The 20,754-nt window shown below is 50.1% G+C and overlaps 8 protein-coding genes across 8 annotated transcripts; 5 read left to right on the forward strand and 3 right to left on the reverse strand.

Annotated features, from left to right (window-relative positions):
* Nucleotides 1–133: 133 nt before the first annotated feature.
* BDW70DRAFT_169236 (putative di-, tri-valent inorganic cation transporter) lies at nt 134–2,010 on the reverse strand (the record flags this gene model as incomplete). Its single annotated transcript, XM_073742636.1, has 8 exons — nt 134–778; nt 829–908; nt 958–1,186; nt 1,237–1,340; nt 1,517–1,664; nt 1,724–1,768; nt 1,813–1,862; nt 1,929–2,010. The coding sequence occupies 8 exons, from the start codon at nt 2,008–2,010 to the stop codon at nt 461–463; spliced, it is 1,056 nt and encodes a 351-aa protein (XP_073594532.1). The 3' UTR covers nt 134–460.
* An 808-nt stretch (nt 2,011–2,818) lies between these two features.
* Nucleotides 2,819–4,250, reverse strand: BDW70DRAFT_77750 (AN1-type zinc finger protein). The gene has a single exon (XM_073744832.1). The coding sequence runs from the start codon at nt 3,993–3,995 to the stop codon at nt 3,066–3,068; it is 930 nt and encodes a 309-aa protein (XP_073594533.1). The 5' UTR covers nt 3,996–4,250; the 3' UTR covers nt 2,819–3,065.
* A 1,002-nt stretch (nt 4,251–5,252) lies between these two features.
* lap1 (putative aminopeptidase) lies at nt 5,253–6,920 on the forward strand. Its single transcript, XM_073744833.1, has 3 exons — nt 5,253–5,752; nt 5,803–6,549; nt 6,602–6,920. The coding sequence occupies exons 1-3, from the start codon at nt 5,561–5,563 to the stop codon at nt 6,833–6,835; spliced, it is 1,173 nt and encodes a 390-aa protein (XP_073594534.1). The 5' UTR covers nt 5,253–5,560; the 3' UTR covers nt 6,836–6,920.
* A 489-nt stretch (nt 6,921–7,409) lies between these two features.
* Nucleotides 7,410–8,382, reverse strand: BDW70DRAFT_139391 (uncharacterized protein). The gene has a single exon (XM_073737381.1). The coding sequence runs from the start codon at nt 8,039–8,041 to the stop codon at nt 7,538–7,540; it is 504 nt and encodes a 167-aa protein (XP_073594535.1). The 5' UTR covers nt 8,042–8,382; the 3' UTR covers nt 7,410–7,537.
* A 1,166-nt stretch (nt 8,383–9,548) lies between these two features.
* Nucleotides 9,549–11,203, forward strand: BDW70DRAFT_139393 (inositol monophosphatase family protein). The gene has a single exon (XM_073737382.1). The coding sequence runs from the start codon at nt 9,681–9,683 to the stop codon at nt 10,737–10,739; it is 1,059 nt and encodes a 352-aa protein (XP_073594536.1). The 5' UTR covers nt 9,549–9,680; the 3' UTR covers nt 10,740–11,203.
* Nucleotides 11,204–11,217: 14 nt separating this feature from the next.
* Nucleotides 11,218–13,121, forward strand: BDW70DRAFT_139394 (DUF1774 domain-containing protein). Its single transcript, XM_073737383.1, has 4 exons — nt 11,218–11,613; nt 11,690–11,906; nt 11,963–12,402; nt 12,477–13,121. The coding sequence occupies exons 1-4, from the start codon at nt 11,490–11,492 to the stop codon at nt 12,686–12,688; spliced, it is 993 nt and encodes a 330-aa protein (XP_073594537.1). The 5' UTR covers nt 11,218–11,489; the 3' UTR covers nt 12,689–13,121.
* Nucleotides 13,122–14,169: 1,048 nt separating this feature from the next.
* chsB (chitin synthase class II) lies at nt 14,170–17,354 on the forward strand (the record flags this gene model as incomplete). The annotated part of the gene is made up of 4 exons (XM_073739292.1): nt 14,170–15,952; nt 16,000–16,184; nt 16,234–16,400; nt 16,448–17,354. The coding sequence occupies 4 exons, from the start codon at nt 14,170–14,172 to the stop codon at nt 17,352–17,354; spliced, it is 3,042 nt and encodes a 1,013-aa protein (XP_073594538.1).
* Nucleotides 17,355–17,670: 316 nt separating this feature from the next.
* Nucleotides 17,671–19,775, forward strand: BDW70DRAFT_77842 (SAC3/GANP domain protein). Its single transcript, XM_073744834.1, has 3 exons — nt 17,671–18,020; nt 18,075–19,332; nt 19,383–19,775. Exons 1-3 carry the CDS (start codon nt 17,948–17,950, stop codon nt 19,597–19,599), a joined length of 1,548 nt encoding a protein of 515 aa, XP_073594539.1. The 5' UTR covers nt 17,671–17,947; the 3' UTR covers nt 19,600–19,775.
* Nucleotides 19,776–20,754: the final 979 nt, after the last annotated feature.

Consider the following 20,754-nt stretch of genomic DNA (forward strand, 5'->3'; position numbering starts at 1 on the left):
CCCCGCATCTGACGGCTGATACATAGCAGCCGAGCTGCTCATAGATGCTACCAACCCAGCAGTGCAGTGGGGGTTGCTTATCAGTCTGGAGACTTGGAGTAAATCCGCAGTACTAGAAATGCGCGTCTACCTTCCTTATATGGCAGCTTTGTGTAATTCTCAAGCTCAGCGGCTCCTCTGCAGATATAGATTAGCTTAGTTGGAGTTGGGAGAATTTCCATCGCGGAATTTGCGATCGATTATTGTTGCACAGAGTCGTTATTGTACATAACAGGAACAGCCGATCCTCGGAATCATTCCGCAGGGGTAGTGGCCCGGTTCGAGGAATTGACGGTGGGTTGAGCCAAGGTCAAACTAACTGGAGATATAAGAGAAGGGTAAAGAGGAGAAGAAAAGGGCTGGATTGCTTGACGGCAAATGACAAGCCCATCTTTGCCGCTCTAGAATCCCCTCTGCCCACCTATCCGCAACAAGCCAATTCTCTGCAGAACGAACTACATTGGGACTGGCAAAGATTAAGGTGCTTCTCTGACACCTCGATCCCACTTATGTCACCTTGATTTTGGGTCAGGGCCCCTGCAGTCAAAGGGGCTGCGATTTCCGGCATGATGGCAACTGAATGAACCCCCCATGCATGGAAACACTCCTGCAACGTACGTGATACTGCAGAGAACTCGGAAATTGAGTGATCCAGCATAGCGACATGAACTGATGCAAGAGTCTTATGCTGATTGAGACGCCAGATATGCAGCTCATGGACGGCTAGTACGCCAGGAATCTATCAAAGCATAAGGTCACACTCATGCAGCATAAGTTTGGGAATCCTACCTTTTCAAGGTCATGCTTCACATCTGCAGGGTCGAGTTTGTTTGGAGCACTCTCGAGTAATATGAGACCGGATTGCCGGACTAGAACTATCAGTTCTAGAATCAGCTGATAGACAAGGCTGTGACTTACTGAGGGGAAGTGCAGAAAGGAAGATCATTGCAGCAATGCCCATGCTTGTGGCGGGATCAGCATAATACCTCGCCTCATAACGCGTCAGCCAAATGACTAGTGCAGCAACCATCACCCCCAGGTTATTGGCTGCATCTCCGGCAATGTGAAGCAGAACGCCCATCATGCCCAAATCATGCCCGCCAAACATGGGAAGTTCTTCGTGCTCCATGTGCCTGTGATCATGATGCTGTACGGATGTCAATGGACCGGGGCAAGAACATATGGATGAGCTCGAACCTTGGCTTTATTTTCAAGCTCACGTTGCTGTTCAAAATCATCTTGCCTTTGAGGCTCTGCCTCCGAATCTGGATGACGGTGGTCGTCGTGATGATGATGGTGTTCTAGAGCCGGTCAAGCTTGTGTCTCCGGATTGGCATGCAGGGTAAGCTACCATGTAGGAATGTGGCACAGATGATGTTCAGCCCCAGCCCAATGGACCCAATGATAAACATAAGTTTAGGGTTCTCGACATCTAATGCATGTAAGCCAAGGGTCACGCCGGATTAGGCGAACATACGGTGCAACGTGATAAAGCGCTCAATTGATTGCAGGAAGATACTAATGCCCAGGGCAAATAGCAGACTCCCATTGAAGAATGCGCCCAGGACTTGAGCTCGTTGCCATCCAAACGAGAGCTCCTTAGGTGAATGCTCGGAATCTGAAACCTGGGTATCATGGTTAGCATCGCTGGCGCATAATTGACCGCGTCAACGAGATAACGGACCTTGAGAGCGACAAACGCAACAATGAATCCAACGAGATCATTTAGCTAGTCTCATTAGCAATGACATACATTGTTCGACGCTCACGTACGTAGTGGAAGGCATCCGCCACCAAGGCCAAAGAGTGTGTGTAAAACCCAACTGTTGCAGGCTTAGCGAAACCCCATGTTAGGAAACCACACAAGTCGCGGAATCGGGTCTGCCTACCTGAGATCTCTGTGAGAAAGAAGGCAGCCGAGATTCCAATGGCTGCTCCAAGCCGCTGAGACCGTGTTATACTGAGATGCATTGCCCCAAGTCGCGAAGCCGACACAACGAAAAGAAAAAAAAAATCAAGCAGCGTCTGGGTGTTTCGATGCCGTTTTTGTCCAGAAAAGGGCCGTACTATGCTGAACGCCTTCTTTTTCAACCTGAGCTCCGATCATTCATGTAAGGGGAATCTCTGCCTTGGCTGTGCAACACGGGGAATGTGGGGATGAAGTCAAGATAAATCACCCCGTATAGGGGCCTGGGAATCTGCAGGCATACCAAGTCAGGTACAGGAAACCACAGCGAGTTAAAATGAGGTGCTCCCAGCCTTGCTCCTGCATGTAGCATGGTCCTTGATTATATCGCAAGCTCAGTATAACATGCATGCAATATGCCTTTCTTTGTCTGGCGTTTGCTCCTGCCGGGAATATGCGTTGAAATAAGCCCGAATCAAGGCGCAGCACTCTCAGAACTGCATGGGCAGACGAGAAACATGATACAATACTGATTTCGAATCAGTATAGAGTTGGCTGCCTCTCAACCTTCCCACTGACCTGACGTGGGCATGTACAAAAAAGCCGAACCCTACGCTATAACCACGATGCCTCAGTAGCAGGCCCAACAACTCCCGCATGGTACGCAACCATCGAGATCTGTTAAATATGCAGATATTCACCAATCAATGTGCATATAAATGGTTATCATACTTATGGTCTTCGCGAGAAATCTGCGGAATTGGTATGCTCGTCTTGCCTAGAGATCTAAGCGATCTTGCATCCCCTACGACTTCCGACATAAATGGCGCAACAGAACTGGGCGCGCTCTATAAATCACCTAGGCAAAATATTCAAGTTGGGAAAAGCAACCGAGGTGTGCAATTGACAGTAAGTCCTTCAGGTCCCTCTTCTATTTTGCAGGAACTAGGTTGCCGCCGGTCTCATACTCTCTAGGGCTAGACTACCTTGATGGTATGATCATGAAAAATTTCGTGCTTCAAATTTCAGTGTCAGATTCCCGAACGCCAACATAATGTGTATCATGCTATGCAATATCGGAACATATCATCGTTATCATAAAATGGCCCAAAGATCAATATCACTTCCCGAGAATCACCCCGGCTCCCCTCAGCATCACAATCGTATCCCCCGTCTTGACTTTCCCACCTCCAAGGGTTTCGGAAAACTCTAGGAAATCCCCGCTCTCCACATGAAAGATCCGTAACCGCGCCTCCTCTCCAACTCGGTTATTCAGATTTTCAACGCCTAATCGTCTCGCAGCATCGTCCAAGATTCTACCCACTTTCCACCGGGAATCAAACCAAAAATCGCCATTCGGCGGGTCTGTCCCTTGCGTTTCTGAAGTCCCAACAACATGTAGATATATCCGCTTATCAGCAGGAACGTTCGCGTCGCCCTTGGCCGCTTTCTTCATAGCATTTACCGCGGCCATTCGTGCAGCAGGACTATTCGCCTTGGATTTTGGTTTCGCCGCGGCGGCGGCAGCAGCAGCAGCTGCCTGACTCTTATCCTTCCCCCACAATCGGACCTTTGCAAACATTGAGCGGACCGTTTCATTTGGAGTGGCGGCACCGCCGGTGCCTGATCGCGGGGCAATCTTGGCGCAGTCATGCTCTTCTTTCAACCTGTGTCTTAAGCAGTATTCGCGCCTGCATTCCGGACATTTGACACCAGGATCCTTGAGCGTATTTATCAACGTCTTGCAAGAGATATGCGCGCACTGATCGGAGTTGTAGATAGTAGGTTTCTGCGTCGGCGTGCTGATTGTGGATGCGGAACCGTCCCGGCGGCGCGCCCATTCGCCTTCGTTTGGGCAGCGATGTGCAGTCTCAGTCCTGTGATCCAGACAGAACGTCCCTCGGCAGGACATACACCTGAAGGGAAGGAAGTCGAGCTGGTTGCAGTACGAGTATTCGCAGTGGCGGCCTATGGATTCGAGATCTGCATCAGCTAGTTGAGTGAAAGACTCGGAGGCGCCACTGCCTCGGCTGACGGATATCGGTGACATATTTGCGTAAAACGAGGGTAAGAAAAGGAAATAACGGAGAAATGAAAGGGAGGTGGATTATTATCCAACCTCCAGGATTTTAAAGAGGCTAAGAAAAAAGATGGTGAGGCGATTAGAAATGAGAGTCAGAAGACGCTGCTGGAAGCTGCTGGCTATGCGGAGGCTGAGTCAGCGCCGCTGATTGTTGGTTACTGTAACAAGATTTATGCCAGGTACCAGCGCACAATATATGGGCTCAGAATCAAAAGTATCCCAATGAAAGGATTGATTATGAGCTCTTGATTTATGAGCTGTTAATGCATTATGTATTGTGTCATCGTCTAAGATCGCATCGGCCGATCCAATTCGCCACTGGTTCGACTCTTTAAGCTAGCCAGTGAGCCAACCAAGACGCTATGACTGTCTCAATCGACCATGTCTGTGCTCTACGACATACGCATCCGTACGCTTCCTTAGCTTACGCTTATGAAATCCTATTGGAATCACATATTATACAGGAGGACTCGGCAGCCTGCGGTGTGTCAAAGATGAAGTAGCCCTCATGCCTAAGTAGAATGAACTGATTAGGTTACATAGGCTTTGCCTGCAACCGGGCTTTGGTTCGTGTGCCACCTGCTTCGATGAGATGTATCAATCTTGGGAGCGCTATAGGCTACTAATTGTACGAATGAAGTCTAGAGTTGAGATCAGTGGTAACTAAGCCTAGGTATGCGCTTAGGACCGCTAAAATGGGCTATTTCCCTCGATGACTGGAGTTTTGGGCCAGAGCCCATTCTGATGCCGGTGAGAATACCTCTTGTCGGAGCTATTGCAGACGACATATGAATTGATGGCCGCTTGCGCTCCTCGTAGTAATTACCCTATAAATTAAATCGCGACTCGGTGGGGCGTCTTCAAATGACATGAGTTGGATCTGGATTTCGAAATCTGGGGATCCGCGGCAATGTGCGGGCCTGCGGGGATTCAGAGCTGAGTTCTGTTGTTTTCTCAAAGATCAAGAGTAACTTCGTTGATCATCTAAAAATAGCATCATACTGAATCTGACTCTTCCCTTTTGTCCCCAGAAGCGACAACAAGGGGTATGGAGGATGTCCCTGAGAAATGCTAACCGGAAGTGGAGGTGAGGCTATGTTGGAGCAGGGGTCTTTGAGGCACAGCTTGTGCCTGGTGGAGAAGTACCGTACCTGACGCCTGACGCCATTGGGCAGCTTATATAAAGCACCTGGGCAGGTCTGACGTTACGACGACCGCGAGGCGCTTCTGTCGAAATTTCGACCTTGGTCGACCTCAGAATTGAGTAAATATCATTTTTACGACAGCTTACCATCTAGTGCAGTCGCCTGTCTTGGCTCCGTCGGTAACGGTGAACTACCTGTGACCTCCTTCCTCGACCTGCGACTTCTCTGCCGCACACCCCACCCTCAGTTATTCGCAGCTATCAGATCAACGTCCGCCCTTCTCCTCCATCCGCATAGACTCTAGAAATTCCGTCCTCAACTGTCATATCCTTAGGATTCATTATTATTATTGCTATTCCTAACGAGCGATTGGCTGTCTTGTTCACCATGAAGCTCTCGACGGCTCTCGCTCTCGGCGCGACCGCCACTGGTGCCTGGTCGTACGCGATTCCACAGCAAGAGCAAGAGGTGCTGGAGCTCCCAGAAACTCACTACGAGCAGCAAGAGAAGTATCTCATCGAGTTGTCACCATACCAAACGAGATGGGTAACGGAGGAGGAGAAATGGGCTCTGAAACTCGTATGGTGCACTGGAGTTCCCCGCTCTTTCGGCTGCTAACCGCTGTCTAGGACGGGGTGAATTTCATCGATATTACGGAGGATCGTAACTACGCACTATATCCGACATTAGACGCTGGCAGCTACGTCAATTATCCGCAGAAGATGGGACATGTTGACACAGTTAAAGGGCTCATCGGGGGTTTATCGATGGACAATATGCGTAAGAACCTGGAGAAGTTTACCTCCTTCCACACGAGATACTACAAATCGTCGTCCGGCGTGGAATCTGCTCAGTGGCTGTATGATCAGGTGTCCGAAGTGGTCCGCGGCTCGGGAGCCGACAAATTCGGCGCGACGGTTCAGAAATTCGAGCATTCTTGGGGCCAGTTCAGTATCATCGCGCGTATCCCTGGTCTGTCGAAAAAGACTGTTGTCCTTGGTGCTCACCAGGACAGCATCAACCTATTCCTTCCGTCTTTTCTAGGCGCGCCAGGCGCCGATGACGATGGTAGTGGGACCGTCACCATTCTGGAGGCCCTGCGTGGCTTGCTGAGATCTGATATTGTTGCACACGGCCAATCACCAAACACAATCGAGTTTCATTGGTACTCCGCGGAAGAAGGTGGAATGCTCGGCTCGCAGGCCATTTTCTCCAAGTATAAGAAGAACCAGGCGGATGTCAAAGCCATGCTCCAGCAGGATATGACCGGTTATGTTCAAGGCACCAAACATGCTGGTCAGAAAGAGTCTATTGGGGTCATGACTGACTATGTTGACCCCGCACTCACATCTTTCCTCAAGAATACCATCGTCACCGTAAGTGCACTTCTTTTCGACAGTTGGATGTTTGACTAATCCCGGTTACCAGTATTGCGCCATCCCCTTTGTTGAGACCAAGTGCGGATACGCCTGCTCTGACCACACCTCAGCAAGCAAATACGGATACCCGTCTGCCATGGCGACGGAATCCACGATGGAAAATAGTAACAAACATATCCACACCACTGACGACAGGATCAGCTATTTGAGCTTCGATCACATGCTGGAACATGCTAAGCTCACGCTCGGATTTGCATATGAGCTTGCTTTTGCTGCGCTTTGAGTCTGATATTGATGTCACCTAAATTCCCTCTCATGATCTTTCCCTTATAGTATTATTAACGAGGCTTGGTTGTACGTATGACCTACGAGATCCTCACCATACAATTTCACGTCTTTGGGCCTCAACCCGTTGTTACCGTTGGCTCAATATCTTACGAACTGTATACTCAATGGAGTGCAGTGAGCCAAGCATTTGTCTGCTTTTGAACGGCTTCACTGTTCCATGCGTAAGAGAAGAGATGGCAATAGGTGGTATTCGCCGCAGACTGCATCTTATGTTAGCTGGTCTTCACTACTTCCAGAGAGAGGACCGGGATGAATGGAGCTGAAGGCCAAAGTCGCATGTTCAGTCTGAATGAACAATATATACAACCTCGAGTATACACAGTCAGATAAGCCGCGAACGTGCACGGTTTATGTACAAAAAAAGAGATAGAGCAGATCAGATCATAGCAGGAATAACAATGCTCTCGATCGTCCACACCTTCCCACCCTCGCTCGAGCTCAGTCCGCTGTAGGTGGCGCCACCGGCCGAGGCAATGGTATTTCCAAACGTAGAATCGGCTTCAGCCAGGGTAATCACAGTGTTGATGTACTTTTGTTCGGAAGATGTACCGGTGCAATCTTCATTACACTCGGTGCCAGTGCCGTATCTATAGAGCCATTAGCATTCATCTACCTACTCTTTCGAACCTATCGCAGCCTACCCAGTCATGTAAGGCCCAGACTTATGCGAGTAAGTCGACAGCACCTCGCCAGTTTCCGCGTTCGTCACATCCTGCACCCACGTATCTTGATCGTCTTGCAACGTATATTCGATCTTCACCTGGTCATCGCCCTTCGCAACGCCCGGCTCCCCATCAAGCTGTCCAAAGCTGCCGAAGACAGAAGCGCGCACGCACCATTCGCCGGAGCCAGCACCGCACCAGTCATTACTCTGCCAGCTTTCGAGTGTCGCCTGGATCAGGTCCCCCGTGCCGTTGCTCATGCCCGGCCAGAGGAAAAGGACGCCGTTCTGAGTCTCGGGGGCCGGCCCCGGGATGATCGTTGTTACGGCATGGACGATGGTGGATTTCGTGGGGCCGAGGGAAACGCTGCCGCCCCAGGTGTCTTCGCGTTTGGTGACTGTAGTCTCGGTGGTGGAGTCTACAGGCGTGGTGAGGCCGAGGGCTGGAAAGAGAAGGGTGCTGAGTAGTTTGAGGTTCATTTTGGTGGTGGAAGGTAATTGAGATGGGTGAGGAGATAGGCAATGGATTATGGTGAGGTAGCCTGGGGGGGGAGGGAAAATGCGCTGGCCTTATACCCAAAAGGTTCATCTATGTGAGGAATATCATTGTCTCATGTTGAGGCTGGTGCGCCCTGAAACAGCAGCCTTATGGAGTCTCCGCCGGCTTTTCCCCCACCATGACAGCTGAAACACGATGTGACTAATTAACAGCTACGGCGTTGTCGCTTGTTGCTGATCTTCAGGAGTCAGTGCCTACTGTTGTCAGTTGATGAGTAGTCGGTTTTTGTAGTTAGTAATCAGTAAACTGGGGGTTTATTGCTTTCACTTCGTCCCTAAACAGTAGTTGGATTTCGGATTCATGTCTGCAAGCATCCAATGTAAGAATCAACCTCAAATGCGGATAAAATCGCATTTTATCCCGTCTCGTTCAAATCCCATCTCTCTAAAAGACAAGCATTGTCAAAAGTAGGGAGACCTGGTGGTTCTTAGTGCCGAAGTGGGTTCGCAAGCTACCCCTATACCTTCTTCCTCGGTTACCTTAGCCCAGACAGTCATAAAATTTCCATAGTTCTCGAGCTAGACTGTCCACTTGCGAATAACGTAAGATGCCAATTGCTCTAGACAGTCGAAACTCCTTAGACTTGCAGATAGAAATAATTCCCAAACGCCTCCAACGCATCTACAGTAACAAAAGCCCATTCCCCTCCTTCTCAAGAGCTGCTATAGCTCTAAAGCCGACAAATAACCGATTATAAACAAATGACCCTTAGAATCAGCCTTTTCTCAAGTTCGAATCTCCGTACCTTTCTCGACCAGCAGGTCTGCTGCCTCGTCCCCATCGCCAAACGCGCTCGCTGCCCAGGCTACATTTGCACCAGAAATGCTGGAACATGGAATGTTAGCCAGATGGCAGATCCAAGTGCGTATGGTTTTTTGCGGAGGTAGTAGGCTACAAAGGCTTTAATGACGGCGCAGAAGGTTCTGAAAGAGATGGACGTGGGTGAACCAGGCGGAGTAGTTTGGACGCAAATTGTTGACGGACGGTGGATGAAGTTGAGTGGATTGCTTGGATTAGCTTGTAGTAACGCTTTGAAGGGAGTACCGTTTTCAAGGGACAGATCTGAGCAGTGCAGTGACGAGAATGGATAGATGTACCGAAGCTCTCTGCTTTGCGGTCTTCAAGAGGTCTTTATTAGTTTTTGATGGTCCATGGTCCACTAGGCTTGATGATTCAAGGACAGGTGGCCATCTCCTGGGGAAAGTCTTGGGCTTCTGTGGTGTTTGTCGTCTACATAAAGCAAATCAACAAGCTTCGTACTTCCAGAGTGCTTGAATATCTTATATATAGATTACTTAGGGCAAGAGAACTGGCTCGGTAGAGAACACAGCAGCCAATTAGAGTGACGATAACCGGACCCATTGCAATAGCTTGGCACCGCCTCGCCGTGTGTCGCAAGTTACTCAGAATCTTCGACCCCTACGTAATCGCGACCTCAATTGAGAATTGACACAAAAGACCTCTTCTACGTTATTCTCGCCATCTAGTGAGCTTAATATTAATACTCTCCTCGCAATTCTAGCACGATTGCATCTCCGACCGAGTCAACGCCGCATCAGAATGGAGTACACTGGCCCCTACGCCAAGGAGCTGGAAATCGCCTGTTTAACGGTTCAGCGAGCCGCAGTTCTGACCAAGAAACTTATCCAGGCTGTTGACAAGGGCTCTTTCGATAAGCAAGATGACACCCCTGTCACCATATCCGATTTTGGGGCGCAAAGCCTGATCATCGCTGCAATTCATCATCATTTTCCTGAAGATGATATCGTTGGGGAGGAAGACTCAAAGACCCTCCGTGCCGAGCCGGAACTGCTCGGACGCACCTGGGACCTTGTCTCGTCTACTCGACTTGAAGATGATGAGAGTGAAAAACTCCTCTCGGCACCGAGCTCGAAGGACGAGATGCTTCGCCTGATTGATCTAGGTGCGCAGGGAAGCTGCAAGCCCAAAGGCCGGACGTGGGTCCTTGACCCGGTCGACGGAACCGCAACCTTTATGCGTGGCCAGCAGTACGCCGTGTGCCTGGGCCTTGTGGAGGACGGGAAGCAGATCATCGGGGTTACGGGGTGTCCGAACCTCAACCTCGAGTTTGGCTGTATCCAGGAGGACCTTGCGGACGTGGCAGGGCGCGGGTTAATGGTCTTCGCCGTCGCCGGTGAAGGCGCGTGGACAAGGCCGATGGGAGGCGGGTCCCTCCTGCCTGCGACAAGGATTCAGCCGGTCGAGCAGATTACGGACCCTAAAGATATTCGGTTTGTCGACTGCAAGTCGGCTACCTCGTCGGACTATGAACTTAATGAGCGCCTTGCCGCCAGCCTAGGAGCTCCATGGCCGCCGGCGGCGGATCTGTGGTCTGCGCAGTTGCGATATATCGCCATCGCCGTGGGTGGATGCAATGTACTTATCAAAATTCCGCGCATGGCCTCCTATCGCTCCAAAGTCTGGGATCACGTCGGAGGGATGTTGATTGTGGAGGAGCTGGGGTTGACAGTAAGCGACTTGGAGGGCAAGCCTGTTGACCTGACACTGGGGAGAACACTGTCAGGATGTGAAGGCATGATCATCGCGCCCACCTCCATCCACGGCCGGCTCGTGGAGGCTGTGAAACAGATAAAGTGAGAGCATCATGGCGGAAACGGATTCGTTACGAAGGCCTGCAAAGACTGGGTTGGTCTACGTCTGTTAACGGCCAGCTCGTGGATGTTGTAAAGGCTGTGAAACAGATGTAGTGGGAAAACCGTAGCGACTGGATAGAAGCAGATTCTCTCCGAGCAGCTTCAGCTTGAAGTCACTCCGCCTCAAGACCTCTGTTTTCTTATTTTTTTCCCCCATCATTTATTCAGTGCTATCTGTACGAAGTTGCGAGGTCATCTTTCCTGTTCGCAGGGTTCTTACTTGAGCAGGACGATCGGTCGTGCAGGGATGGCGACACTACTGTACGAACTCGAGCTAACCTTGGCATTAGACTTCTCCCTTTGGTTGCATGATGACGGCATCTCTAGCCTATGATCCTTTGGAGTACTGTACTTAATCTTGTCTACTTATTTATCAGCCCATCCAAAACCAATAGATTCGTCCACTCCCTTCTGTCTCTGTACTTCTGGTGTAGGTGCGGCACAGATTGTTAGCAGACTAACAGAGACAGTAGGCAGTGCACGGATCGGCAATGCCCCGTCAGACGGAGGCGATCAGAGCTACTCTGAGCCACTGAGAGGATTTGTCTGTTGTGGCTATACTTAAACGGTCGAGACGCAGTGGCGGACTATATTCGGACCAGTGGGCGTTTGAGGTGCCGTGTCAGGAGACTACGCAGACTATTGCGGGGTGCTTTGTCGTCATCTCCCGTTGGAGGGAGGACAAGACGAGTTCATGCACCTTGGCCATATATTTACGTACATGCCTGCATGGTCAAAGATTCTTTCATCTCTAGTCAGTTCTCTTTTTCCTGGTCGGCATTTCTCTGAGAAATACGTTGAGGCTTTCACGATGGCCTGTATGTCTCCATCTCCGCTCTGAACCCGCGAATCCCATTCAACTTTATATAACCGGCTAACTGTAACTTCGCGCAGTCTATAATCCATTCGCTAGGCGCGAGTCGCACAGTCAATACTCGCTGACAGCATACCGGGTTCTCGCGCCTCTATCCTGGGCTCTGGTCGTGGTCGTCGGTATCTACTACTCCATCCATGAACCATCCGATGTCTCGAACAGTTGGACCATCTGGTCGCAGCTGGAGCGACAATTCACTGCATTCAGCGTCAATGTTACTGTAGTCGAAATCTACTGGTATGTATTCCTGTCGGTCGTCTACTATCCTGACAAGCCATTTACTCTGTGTGCAGGGTCGTCCTCCTCCTCTCCCAGATCTTTTACCTGTTCCAGCTCTTCAACAAAGACACTGCGATCGTAGCTCTGGCAGCAAATTCAGCGGCGCACTTCATCCTGAACAACCTCTTCGTTGTTGCGTGGATCCTCCTCTGGACGAGAAATCACTTCTGGCCCGCCGAGATCATTGTGATCGCCCACTTTATCAACCAGCATCTCCTGTTCTGGCGCATTCGCACTCTGCCACCGATTTCGCATGTCGCTGTTGTCGCAGGCCCATATGCCTGGACATTGATTACGCTCTTCTGGACAGGATCTGCTGCCGTCAGGTCTCATAATTTGGCCTCGAATATCACCGCGAACGTCTTCCTCTGGATTATCTTTTTGATCGGCTCCATTCACATCTTTTTGGCCGTCGATGATCTCCTGGGATACAGTCTGAGTCTGTTGACCTTCGGTACGTTTCATGTGAAGCCCTGGCGTAGTAATTCACCGGCCTGAGATATATGCTGATCTCATGTTTAATTGTAGGCCTGGCCGTGGCCCAAACCAGTCGCAAGAGCCATCTTCATCTGCAGTGGATCTTTGCATGGGTCATCTTTGGAGTCTTCTTGCTGGACTCACTCTATGTGACCTCCGCCAAGTACGTTGGTCGTAATGTGTTGTTCCGGAGCCCCAGAGAGTCAGAGTCGAGTGATGCTGAGCGCGCGCCCTTGCTTAATGACGCCACGGCACCTGCATAAACCTCTTAGATTGCCCCACTGGCTTTATGGAGCGACGAGTGGGTTGATGAGATGGAGTCAGATGAGAGCCAATTAAGAGCTGGTGGAGACAAGTAATAACGTACGGGTACTCTTAACGGGATAAATGGTTTTCGAGGGTAGGATATGGTTGAGGTTGTTGTCGCTTTACTATTCCTGGTTCGTTGCGGATGATCGCCACAGACCCACGGGTCTGTTGACTGCACGGCAAGGATCCAATGCATGGTCCAGATGAGTGTACTCAGAGTAGTAGTAGTGTAGCCTCGGAAATTGTGAAGTTATGAACTCTTCTACCCAGCGCAACCAATAGTTTGTTCTGTTTGGAGATTGAAATGAATCAGAAGGCTGACGATGAAGAGACCAGGAACGCCGGCGGAAGTAAACAGCTCCGGCCGTGGCCACCGTCTTCGTCGTTTCTCTTCATCCTGATGGACAGTGAAACACAACTAAAATATAAATTGTCAGCAGAGATTTGGATTGGCAAATAAAAACAAGCGCGACTGGCTAAGTGGTTGGAATTAGAATCCAGAACACAACATGCAAGGAACGCCGATTCCGGTTCCCGCCCAGCCGCTGGTTGCCCAGGGCGACAAGCTCCACGGTGATGGGCTTTCAATCACCCCAAACGCCGTCAGCAAGGGAAGAAAACATCTAAGACGATGTATTAATGCTGTACTTAGTGCTTTTGTCAGTCTACTTCTGCATCAGTTCGTCAAGTGTCTCTATTGTTGATCCTCGTCTTTGTTTACGGTCAGCCCTTCATCCTATACACGAGAATTTATCGTGACGTCGATTCCATTCCGATAAAGATAACATTGAAGAGCTTCAATAACTCTGGACCACATTCCTCGCGGATAACCTGGGTTGACTTTTGTTTACCAATCACTGAAGAGCCTCCGTGCTCTCCCCGCAGTAAGTGCATCATTCTTTCTGAATACAGAGGAATCCGCAACCAGAGATCCTGATTTTTGCAAAGCCCCAGTGCTTCGAGCGCCTCACTTTCTTTGGGCGCGTTCCTTGTGAGCCGTCTCTGAAAGAGAAATGAGTCAGCCTCGACTACCGTACGGTCAAGAGGAGGAGCCTCCGGCATACAGCTACGGCGGGTACCGAGACTCGTACGAAGACAATGACCTTCGCTATGCTGGGTCGACAATGCGGCTCCTGCCAGCAAGCTCTCATGTTGAATCAGACCTGAGCACTGATTTGGGCACGTATCGGCAGGGAGATCCATTTGGCGATGAGAACCAGTAAGTGGCCCGTTGAATCCCCTTCCTCCACTTTCTCGCACATGGAATGTCGTGTTTCAGCTGGTATCTTGGTCTGTGTTCCGGTTGCTATGCCGGAGCTTCTGCCGAAAGAGGCTGCGGGTCAGGATCCGTCATCCGTCGTTCTCAACGCATATATCTTTTTAAACATCGAATGGTTTGAATTTATGCCATTGCAAGATCATGTCCTTTCACAAAATGGATTACCAGAATGGAAGACGAGCTAACCGCACTGTCCGTTTCGCCAGAACCGCAGAGAGCAGATATCCGGAGCGATACTCCTACGAATATGACTCTGAGGAAACACTCTCACGAGCCGCTCCAAGCATGCGAAATGCACCCACGATCCCACCGCCGACGGCCTCTGGTGCAGACGAACTGCGATATACTGCTTCTCGCCCTGCATCGCCTATTCGGCCATGGTCTCCTACTCGTGCAGCAGACTGGGTAAGACCACCATCAGCGGCTGCGTCACATTACGAGCGAGCAGACATCAATGGTAGTCCACGACCTGGGACCCCTAGTTCAAGGTATGGCGGGAGTCCGAGGAGACCCCTTCCGCCAGCTCCGTTGTTCTCGAAACCAGGAACCTCAGCTCAAGACACGAAAATCGATATTGGCGACGGCGATGAAGACCCATTCGGCGGCGGTGGAAGAACAATAAATTCTCGCCACGGACCCCAAGGCAGCGTGCAATCGTTTACGAGCGAATCGACTTTCATCGCGGACGAAAGGGACTTGGAAAAGGTTGATTTGGATGAATACGACGAAGAAAGTAACGAAACCAAATCAATGGTTGATCCCAATCTGCACTACGGACCTGCTCCGGAGAAGCAGAGCCGCCGAGGTGTCCGCAACGCGCAGATGGCAAAGAAAGAAGTCCAGCTGGTCAACGGTGAGTTGATTTTGGAGTGTAAGATACCCACAATTTTGCATAGCTTTCTGCCACGCAGAGACGACCGAGAGTTTACGCACATGAGATACACTGCTGTGACCTGCGATCCCGACGATTTTACGCAAAGGGGGTATAAACTGCGCCAACAGATTGGAAGGACGATGCGCGAGACCGAATTATTTATATGTATCACCATGTATAACGAGGACGAAACTCACTTTACGAGGACCATGCACGGCGTCATGCAGAATATCAGCCATTTCTGTTCTCGATCCAAGTCTCGTACCTGGGGCAAAGATGGGTGGAAGAAGATTGTGGTTTGTATCATTTCGGACGGACGAAAGAAGGTGCATCCCCGGACGTTGAATGCCTTGGCTGCGCTGGGTGTGTACCAAGAAGGCATTGCGAAGAACGTTGTCAATCAGAAACAGGTCAATGCTCACGTTTATGAGTATACCACACAAGTGTCGCTTGACTCCGACCTCAAGTTCAAGGGGGCTGAGAAAGGGATCGTGCCTTGCCAGGTTATCTTCTGTTTGAAAGAGCACAATCAGAAAAAGCTAAACTCGCATCGCTGGTTCTTCAACGCTTTTGGCCGCGCTTTGCAACCTAACATTTGCATCCTCCTTGACGTCGGTACCCGGCCAGAGCCCACCGCACTGTACCATCTATGGAAAGCGTTCGATCAGGATTCCAATGTTGCTGGTGCAGCCGGTGAAATCAAGGCCAGTAAAGGCAAGAATATGCTAGGTCTTCTGAATCCGCTCGTCGCGAGTCAGAACTTCGAATACAAGATGTCAAACATCCTCGACAAGCCATTGGAGTCCGTGTTTGGGTATATCACTGTGTTGCCGGGTGCGCTTAGTGCATATCGATTCTTCGCCTTGCAAAATGACGCCGAAGGTAACGGTCCTCTGAACCAATATTTCAAGGGAGAGACGCTGCATGGTAAGGATGCAGATGTATTCACGGCCAATATGTACCTGGCGGAGGATCGTATTCTCTGTTGGGAGCTGGTGGCTAAACGAGAGGAAAGATGGGTCTTACGATTCGTCAAGAGTGCTGTTGGAGAGACTGATGTTCCTGGTACGTACCTTGCACGGCATTGAAAATAACCCACTAATGGATGATAGATTCCATTCCTGAATTCATTTCCCAGCGTCGTCGATGGTTGAACGGTGCTTTTTTCGCAGCTGTTTATTCCCTTGTCAATGCAAAGCAGCTGTGGAAAACCGATCACTCGCTTGCACGAAAGATACTTCTTCAGATCGAGTCCGTCTACCAACTACTGCAGCTTATCTTTACATATTTTGGTCTCGTGAGTTCCCTACTTCTAATATACCAGAACTCATGGCTAACAACGATAGGCAAACTTTTACCTAGCTTTCTTCTTCATTGCAGGTTCGCTTACTGATGAGAAAATCGACCCATTTGGCCACAATATGGGCAAGTACATATTTATCGTTTTGAGATATGCTTGTGTTCTTGTTATGTGTCTTCAGTTCATTTTCTCTATGGGCAATCGACCGCAAGGGTAAGACTCATATACTCCAGATAAGAGGCGTACTAACCGGTCTATAGAGCGAAGAAGCTATACCTCTCAAGCATGATTGTCTACAGTATAGTCATGGCGTATACCGCATTCTGCACACTCTATCTGATCGTGCTGGAGCTTATGGCTAAGACCGGCCACGATGTTCCCATAACTATGAGCGACACGCTTTTCGTGAACATCGTGGTTTCTCTACTTTCCACGGTCGGGCTGTACTTTTTCACATCGTTCATGTATCTGGACCCTTGGCACATGTTTACGTCGTCTGCGCAGTATTTCGCCTTGCTCCCCAGCTATATTTGCACACTGCAGTGTTATGCGTTCTGTAACACCCACGACGTCACCTGGGGAACCAAGGGTGATAACACAATTAACACTGACCTGGGTACGGCGCGCATCATCAATGGGTCTATTGTCGAGGTCGAGATGCCATCTGAACAACTTGATATCGACAGTGGCTACGATGCTGCGCTTCGCAACCTCCGAGACCGCCTTGAGGTCCCCGACCCTGGAATTTCAGAGAGCCAGCAACAGGAAGACTACTACCGTGCAGTACGGACGTATATGGTCTCCGTCTGGATGGTCGCCAATGTGGTTCTCGCTATGGCTGTCTCTGAAGTGTACGGTGTCGGCTCGAGTGGTACGAACGTCTACCTCGCTATTATCTTGTGGGCTGTCGCGGTTTTAGCGATCATACGTGCTATAGGTTCAACGGCGTACGCAGTTCTGTATTTGATCCAGAAGCTCGTTGAGGGCAAGGCCAAGTTCCAAGCCGGCAATATCGCGAGTGCCAATGCCAGTGCCGCTGGGAGCTCGCTCGGGACAAAGTCGAATGTGTCTTACGGTAGCAAAGGCTTGAACATGACGGACAGGATTAACGAAACTAAATGGGCCATTTCGAGAGGGATGCAGAAGGCTATGTTTTGGAAGAAGTGATTTCTGGTGTTTTTTCAATGTTTCTCAAATTTGACGTATTCTATGCTGACCCTGATTTCCCTATCCCAAACGCACTGCTGTGGTCACAAACGACTGGAATGATAATGGATGTTGATATGTACATATGTATGACTTGAATATGATGAACTACCAACATAACCTCATTGAATTTCTCTGTTCAGCGCTGGGCGTCAAACGCACTTCACGTGATGTGGACCTACGGTACACTTGAGCAACCACTCACGCAAACCGAAAATGCCCACCGCCACCAAAAGGACCCCGAAGCGAAATCTAACAGGGACCTCAACTCCATCTATGATCAACTACTTGTTCTGAGTCCAAGTTTTTCCTGGCTCTTACTTATATTTCGCTTACTTGTCTCTTCTTGTATCTGAGGTCACTCTAGACCTGTCAATACTGCTTGGAGTATAGACGGCTCTGTGTCCTAATCCTTCGAGTCGCACAACGTAGTTCATTTGAGGCCTCACTTCGGGTCATCTTCTCAAGGCCTTTTCTTCTTTTTCGCGTTTCTCCTCCTTTTTCCTTTCTTTACTCTCACTTCTCTCTGGGTTTGCCCTAATCTTGAAGCCAATATGAGTTCTGGCATACCGCCTTGGCGTGCTAGCGCTTCGGCGACCGCTACGACTGCCGTTTACCCCAGTCACGGTGAATTTCTCTTCTCTGCGATCTACTTAAGAATCCTGCTGATCATGTCAAAAGCCCCCCCAGCATACATACCAGTACAAGCACGCCGTAGCCTTACCACCTCGGCCCCGATTTCCACGACCCCCGCTCCTCAGCCGAAAACAACCACAGCAGATGCGGGTAATCGAAAGCGAGTAGAGTGGCCAGAACCCGTCCGCATGTATGTACAACGCTGCTTCGCTCCTGAAAACCAAATTTCCGGAGTCAGCAGACAGGAGATGGAGGCCAAATTAAGATCGGTCATAACCGAGGCAGCACAATCCGACGCGCTCGACAAGATCAACTGGGAAGCCCAACCGCTGCCGCAGGTCATGGTTCAGAATGACAAACTCAGGATACTGGCCAACCCCGAGGCTTCCACCTGGGGAACTCCTTTTGCGGCCCAATCACCAAAGCGTACTGCAAGCGATGATGCATCGAGGAAGCGGAAGTCGGCTGAGTACCAGACGGAGTCAAATGCCTGTCCGCCGTGGAGGCAAACTAACAAGTCCAATGTCTTTGAAGATCGAGTCACTTATTCACCCACAGACAAGCGCCAACGCATAGAATCCAAGAATTCAAATAGTAAGTCTAAAGCTAATCTGGAAATGCGGAAGAAGCGTTTTGAGAATCCCCGAGGAGGATATGGGTCTTCGCCTTCATCACGCGGCACATCTCCAACCCCCGCCCCAACTGGTCCCGTGGTTGGGAGGTGCCAGGATTTGGAGAAGCGTTATTTCCGGTTGACTTCGGCGCCGAATCCAGATACAGTCCGCCCTCTTCCTGTCCTGATGAAGACACTGGATCTGCTGAAGAAGAAGTGGAAGAAGGACAACAACTACACATACATCTGCGATCAGTTCAAGTCACTGCGCCAGGATTTGACAGTGCAACATATCAGGAATGAATTTACAGTCAGTGTCTACGAGATCCACGCCCGAATTGCGCTGGAGAAGGGAGATCTTGGTGAGTATAATCAATGTCAGACACAGCTGCGGGCTTTGTATGCGCAACAATTGGGAGGTCATCCGACCGAGTTCAAGGCGTACCGTATTCTCTACTTTATCCATACGCGCAACTGGACGGCAATGAACGATGCTTTGGCCGATCTAACCCCAGCAGACAAGCGGAGTGCAGCCGTCAAACATGCATTAGATGTGCGGTCTGCTCTGGCTCTTGGCAACTACCACCGGTTTTTCCAGCTTTATCTCGATACCCCGAACATGGGAGCGTACCTGATGGATATGTTTGTGGATCGCGAGCGACTTTCCGCCCTCTCGGCCATTTGTAAAGCGTAGGTCTCCCTTTTCTCTTTGACTTAGAACTTCCGCTAATAGTCCACAGATACAAACCAGACGTAAAGATCCGATTCATCACCGAAGAGCTAGGCTTTGAGTCCGACGAGCAGAGTGCGCGCTTCATCCTGGACCATAGTTCGGAGGACATGCTCCTGGAGAAAGATGGATCTGTGAGATTACTCACAGGAGGAAAGGCCGCCCAACTGTTCGAGGCGGCAAAAGCTGACGCCCATCGCGTGATTGATATCAAGGGACAGATCTAAGTTTCATTTCCGTTCCCTATCTCATTAAACTACGCTCTCACCGTCACTATCTTTGAATAACCTTCCGCCCGCACGATCACCCTACACATTGTTCTGATTATCTTTTATCTCGTTTCTCTTCTTTTCCTTTTTCCCCTGTCTGTTCTGCTCGGACTCATCCTCCGTCCGCCTGCGTTTCGCGGTCCGATATACCCCGTCAATAGCAAAAGCACTGGCGTCTTTCATCTTCGCGCTTTGGAGTTTGGCATACGGTACTTAGTTCAGCAGGATATTACCTGGCGAATTCATCATTCCGTACATACTGCCTATTCAGCCGAAGATAAATCCCGATCACTTTAAGGGAATAACTTAATGGTCTTAGAACTGCCGACGCGTAGAGGTATACGTGTACGGGGTGCGCTTGGTGTTAAACAGCAAATCGTAGTAGCTGTTACGTACTTCTCTGGCCCGCGTTCTCCAGATGGATCTGGAGTGGAAAAGCAGCCCCGCAGCAACGTTCTCGAACATAGCGGGTCCAGCGATTCATTGAAGCGTCGGGTTTGGGATGAGGACGTTCATTTGATCTATGTTTTTTGACTTTGCGATATATACCTACATCGTTGTCCAAGAAAAGACATCTATCAACTAACGCACTGGCTACGTCTGCCGTCCACGCGAGCCAGCCTTACGGTTCAGCCACCGATCGCCAGTGCTTCATCCAATTTTCGATCCCAGCCCACTGTTGAAGGCGGGGAAAGAAGTGCGAAAGAATGGAATCGAAGGACCAGGCAAGCGCGAACCATGGATTAGAGTGATTGGACTCTCTGACGGTCCCCAAAGTCGCTCAAGTGAGGGCTTGCGTGCTTGGCTGGAGGTTGACGCAGGTAGGCAATAGTGTGAACCCTGATAATTTTCGCCTGGCTCAATTAAGAGGCGGAGAAAGGATATAATGGGATAACGTCATAAGGAATCAGTGGCTGAGGTATCTGATTCTGTATATAGCGGAAGGCTGGCGATGGCGATGGCTGTCAATGTGGGTGCCAGCGCCAGTCACCTGATTTAAGGTGCGGCAAGGTACCATTTTTAGTATAACGCTGTGGCAAGCAACTCTGCCTGCACCCTGCGGAATATTCTGGGTAATATTGGCAGCTGGCGGCTAGAAAAGGTGGTGGCTCG

This window comes from Aspergillus foveolatus (assembly GCF_047715535.1).
Source record: "Aspergillus foveolatus strain CBS 279.81 unplaced genomic scaffold BDW70scaffold_36, whole genome shotgun sequence".
Classification (NCBI taxonomy): Eukaryota; Fungi; Ascomycota; class Eurotiomycetes; order Eurotiales; family Aspergillaceae; genus Aspergillus; species Aspergillus foveolatus.